We start from the raw sequence: 5,736 nt of genomic DNA on the forward strand, positions 1-5,736 counted from the left end.
ACTAACATGAAAAAGGAAGAAAAAAAAACTATTTTAAAACATATATTTTAAATGCTTCTAACCTAATTGAAGTATATACCTAAATATACTTGTTAGGACTACACGAACCTTATTTTGTTTCACATTCTCTAATAATTACCTACAGATCGAGTCATTCACTACGTACAAACCCCCTAATCTTTGTTGCTGCATGCCTTTAACAAGATATTGTTATTTAGTCGTATCATATTAATATACTATATATATATATATATATATATATATATATATATATATATATATATATATATATATATATATATATATATGCTTCACAGCTTGGTGAGGCCAGCAATATTGTAATTGACGGTTGATGAAGTTAAATATTATTTTCATAATTGTTGTACATCTGCAGATTCTTTGTCTTATACATACAATTGTCACTTGTCAAACGTGAAATGGGATTTTGCTCATTAATTGTGTTTGCATATTCTGTGGGATATTCTCAGATTCTCTCCTTTAGAATCATCAAGGCACTCCTGTGAACCCCATCATCTCATATCATAGTCACTACAAACCACAAGTTTGGCTGACAAAAAAAAACTACAAACCACAATAACCATGACAAATATTTGGGCCACTATCCCTAATTACAAGCACAGTCGTTATAAATGTGCTCAATTAGCATTTGGTTATAAGGTATACGTGTTTATCAGGATTAGGGATGTACGTGCTATTTGTGTAAAACTAAACTAAATTTAATTGAAAATAAGAAAAAAGGAAATCAAACTATCTTTCATTTTTAAAAGTAGTTTGCTTGTTTGTAAAATGATTTATTGATAAAAATCAAATTTGGTTCAAAACCATCTTATTTTGAAACTGATTTTCTTGATTTTAATTAGTTTTAAAAATAAATTTGTACAAATTGTTGAGTTTAAAGCCAAATTTAAAATTGATCTTTGGTATAAATCGCAGGCACCCTCCACCACTCGAAGCAATACAATGGAGCCAGGATAACACCATCATGCGAAATAAAATTCTACCTCTAGTTAAGCTAAAATTATCCCACGTAATCGATCTATGTACTTAGTGGTAATTTAAAATTGATTTAAAATCAAAATTTATTTTTAAAGTTGATTATAACTAAAATTAATTACCAATAAATCATTGATTCAAGTGATACACAATTATATTAAATAAAGTCTTGAGTTTAAGTTTTTTTTTAAAAAAATATCATGAATAATTGATTTTGTATTTATAATGTAAGTGTTTAATTTTAATATATAATTACTTAATATAAATTTTTTATCGACAACTAATTAAAAATTATTACTATTTGAATAAGCAAATAAATCTTTATTGAAAATTCTTATAAATATAAAATTTGAAATATTTATTACAAAAACTAATTCATAAATAAAAATCTATCAAAATATATATATCTATATATCTATATCTATATATATATATATATATATATATATATTATATCAATTAAATTAATTCATAATTTAATTTTACTAATTTTTTCCACTGCCCTAACCAAGATGGTAGGGACTAGCGAAGGGAGAAATTCATGTAATTTTCCCCAATTGGTAAACTCCACCAATTTAGTGTGCATTTAGATTCAAATTAGATTATTTAAAATTGAATTGAAATATCAATTAGTTGGATTTAAAATAAATATTGACATATTTAATTTTATATTAAGGAATTTTTTCGGTATAAAATTAATTGAGTTGAAAAATATTAGCATTGAGTGAAACCATTGTATTGGATAAAAAAATATACTCAATTAATTTTTAACTTATTTTTAAAATTAAAACAACTATACATAAAACACTTTACTTTAAAATTAATTAATGAATGTTGAATGTGCTTCCAAACTCAGTTTAATGGGGTATTTGGATTAACCCACGTTTTTTTTATCCAAATAATCCAATGGTGTTATTACTTCTCCATTTATATATTGAAATGTGCAAACAGATGTTTGGTGCATCTCAAACAACAATCCAAACACGCACTAACAAATCATTTATTTAGTGTTGAGGGAAATATTAGTGTGGCCAGCTAAAAGGTGTAACTTGTGTGGTTTAACATAAAATCTGTAACTTTCTTTCTATTTAATTTCACCAAGTCAGTAGTAGTACATCTTTGTTTCGGATATGATTTGTGATGAAAACTGAAAAGAAAACATCATCGAGTAAAATACAGAAAAAAAAGAAGATTATTTTCTTAAAATAAATTAATCTAAACATACACTAATTATAAAGAGGATAACAAACAATATCACATAGGCTTTCTTTGAACTACAATATGTTTACAATTTTTTTTACAACATATTGATCAAAATCAATTAGGCAGGTGGTGAAGTTGTGATGGTGTGTGTGGAGGATGATGAGGCCGGTGAGTTTGAATGAACACTATGATTATTCTTTTCCTCAGAAGGTGAATGTGAATGCTTCATAATTGGTGATCTGTGGGTGCCAGCTGGAAGGTGTGCAGCCACAGGTGCATATATTCCAGTTGGAGCAGCAGGGGTAGCTGTGGTCAATTCCCCTCCAGATGCTGATGAGGTAGCATATTCTGGTGGCTGCACAAAAATGTTCCCCACAAGAAATAAAGAGCCTGCTTGTGAACTTGCACTGTTGTGGATTATGGGGCTTCTTCTAGTGTGAAGACGAAATTTCTGTAGAAGACAAAAAAAAAAAACTTAGAGACCATGATTGAGGGCATATAACTCAAGAAAATTGAAATAGGAAATAAAAATAAAAAGGGTAAAATGGGTTTTAGATTTTTCCCTTTTCGGACAAAATTAGTTTGATTTTTTATATTTTAATAAAAATTAGACAAAACTTAAATGTAATTTCACAAGTATTTTTAGGGTTGTTCTACTATTAGAATTGGAGATTCATCGATCAATTTGCATGCAAACATTTATTAAGTAAATTATTTAGATGAAACATTAATTTTGATCGGAGAATTATATATACTAAATATATTTAAGAAATTGTATGCATATTTTATCCTTAAAAATGATGAATTTGATCTTCGTAATTTCTAAAATTGGTAAATTTTGTTCTTCACGTTAAATATTCTAAATTTCATAAAGAAATATGAAGAAAATTACCAATTATGAAATGAACAAAAGTATATTTTCAAAACAATTTTATCTGAAATTGAGAAACTTAAAACATATTTTACCTAAATAAAAATAAATAGGACAACCCAACTTTACTTAAAAGCCATTTTTCAGACTCAATTTTGGCACAGCACCAAAAATGGAAAATATGCAAGATCATAGAAATGGGGCAGGAAATTAAAATAACCAAATTAGTTACACAACACAAACCTGTAAATGACTTTTGACTTCATCATTGGTGAGGCCATCAACCTTCATTAATTCCCTGATTTGTTTGGGCGTGGCAGCTACAGACAACAAACACCAAATACCAAAACATCAAACATTTGACACAAAGTGGTTATTTACAATTGCATAATTTTTTTGTTCGGCTAATCATGGTATTGAAATGAAGTTAGTGTTTTTCTTCTAATATCATATATTTCATATCCAAAAATTAATTAGGATTTAAATCTTGAACTACTTGATTAAAGGAAAGAAATCTAAACGACTTGTGTCAAAAGTGTTGTTGGTTACAATTGCATAATTTAGAGCACATAAAAACAACTTGTGCAAACTAATTAGATACTCACAATCTGCACCCCCAAGTTGTTGAAGTGCATGCAAGAATCTCTTGTGCAATTCTTGTGACCAGCACCTGCGTTGCTTTCTCTGAGCGTCTCCTTTCTCCTCTTTTTTGCTGTCTACTCTCACTGGCTCTGTATAACTTGTAGCAGGCACTGGTGGTGAAGAGGGCGCTTTACCAATTGCCGATGCTTCATTATTATTATTAGCCTTTGAAACACCACTTTTTTCCTCTCTTTGGAATGGTTGAAAAGCTCCACCACCGTTTCTCTTCACTTCCACAACATTAGTTTTCCTAGGCACAACATCCTAAATAAAAACAAAAACATCTTTTAATTTTTCTCCTTAAAAAACAAAACAAAATAAATCTCTGTTTTTTTTATAAAATAAAATAAAATAAAATTGGGGTTTTACCTCTTTGGTAGGAGGTGGATTGGGATTCCACAACTGAACGGATCTGAGCCAATCTGATTTCTTTTTATCAGTGGTGGTTTTTGTGTGTTTATGAGAATGTTCTTCATCATCATCTTCTTCAACAGATGCTTGAGATGCCTTTTTCTTTATAGGAATAATGAACTCCTCAAAAACAGGTCCATCCGTTGATGTCTGCTCCGAACACTCCGATTGGGCATTCAAATTGTACTCCGCAACCGTTCCACACAATTGCTGTCTACACGCCTCAATTGCTGCATCAAATTCAAAAAAAATCAAACCCACATCTGAAAAAAATGCTAAAAAAACAAAAACAACACACCCAGAAACAAAAGCTAGAATCTTTAACTTCACATCGCAAAAGGGTGTCCGTTTATGCATTTTTTTCTCAGGGTTTAATTACCTTGTGTGACAAGCTCTAATGACAAAGGAAGCTCTTTAGGGAAAACTTGGATTTTTTTCCTTTCTTCCTCCAAAGCTTCGATGTACTCACGGAACCCCATTTTCAAGGGTTGCATTTTCTCAGCAAATTGCATTGAAATTTTGAAGCTTCTTTTTTTTTCCTCTTTGATTGTGTGTTGGTGAGTTATGAGTTTTGTGGGTGTGAAGAGGGAAAACAAAAACAGTTTGAGGAAGAGGATGAGAAGGAATATATAGGGAATGGCGATTTGTCAAAGCGTGGACGGAAAACGGATCCAACAATGAAAAAATTATTTATTATGGGATCTAATCTTAGCAGAATCAAAATTCGGAATAAACTTTTTTTTCTAGAGAGAGAAAGAGATCGGAGGGTGGAGATGAACCGAGGTAAAGATCGAGGTCGGGGCGTCGCGTACAAAAAACGAATATTTGATGCGTTTTATATTCGTGCACACTGCATACTGCACACAAGTGTCTTGTTTTCCTTTTTTACTCTGTCTCACTCTCTCTCATTGTTTTGCCATTTATGTACTTTTTATATTATTTAAATTGATTGAATGGTCTATGAAAAACAGTATGAACAGTACTTTACTTTTAGAAATAATTGTTCCATTCTTGAAATTACAAATATGGGATATGTTAAAAAAAATATCTAGTTCAATCAATGGTATTATTATAAAATATCTATAAATTTTATGTATAAGTAATGTTCATGCAGAATCTAATTTAAAATGTTACATCAATAATAATTTTGTATTTATTGGCGATGTAAAATTATTTAACACAATTAGTATATGATTGATGAATTCTTAAAATAATAATTATTAAAATTTACAAATTTACCATAGGTGACAAATCTACAATTTAACGACATAGTAAAATCCTCTTTAATCTTGTTTTTATACTATTTAGTGTAAAAAAATTATGACTTTTGCAATCAATAATTTTTTTAATGTAAAATTAATTATTATAGAAGTTTATTGTACATGGTAATATAATATTAAATGAAGCTGTAAAAATTTTATTGTTAATTTACCTTAACTAAATTATTAAATATTTTTTCCAAAATTAAATTAGTGATATTCTTAATGGAAGTGATAATTTATTTAAAGAGAGAATTTATGTTTGATTTTTTCTGTATTTAAAATTTTCTTAGACTATCAATGATCAGAGCAAATAAAATTAATATCTGACTAATT

At 28.9% G+C, this 5,736-nt stretch overlaps 1 protein-coding gene across 1 annotated transcript; it reads right to left on the bottom strand.

Moving 5' to 3' along the window:
* Window positions 1-2,183: 2,183 nt before the first annotated feature.
* LOC114385806 (transcription factor HHO2-like) lies at window positions 2,184-4,879 on the bottom strand. Its single transcript, XM_028345874.1, has 5 exons — window positions 4,521-4,879; window positions 4,100-4,371; window positions 3,694-3,994; window positions 3,332-3,408; window positions 2,184-2,668 (listed from the first exon to the last, which is right to left on the bottom strand). The coding sequence occupies exons 1-5, from the start codon at window positions 4,651-4,653 to the stop codon at window positions 2,336-2,338; spliced, it is 1,116 nt and encodes a 371-aa protein (XP_028201675.1). The 5' UTR covers window positions 4,654-4,879; the 3' UTR covers window positions 2,184-2,335.
* Window positions 4,880-5,736: the final 857 nt, after the last annotated feature.

The sequence above is a fragment of the Glycine soja genome, chromosome 2 (assembly GCF_004193775.1).
Source record: "Glycine soja cultivar W05 chromosome 2, ASM419377v2, whole genome shotgun sequence".
In the NCBI taxonomy this organism is placed as follows: Eukaryota; Viridiplantae; Streptophyta; class Magnoliopsida; order Fabales; family Fabaceae; genus Glycine; species Glycine soja.

Excerpts from the sequence above, each read along its gene's own strand:
- LOC114385806 (XM_028345874.1), bottom strand. The coding sequence starts at position 4,653 with ATGCAATTTGCTGAGAAAATGCAACCCTTGAAAATGGGGTTCCGTGAG. Across the intron at positions 4,372-4,520 it reads ATTAGAGCTTGTCACACAAG|CAATTGAGGCGTGTAGACAG; the intron begins GTAATTAAACCC and ends AATTTGATGCAG. Across the intron at positions 3,409-3,693 it reads ACAACTTGGGGGTGCAGATT|CTGCCACGCCCAAACAAATC; the intron begins GTGAGTATCTAA and ends TGTTGTCTGTAG.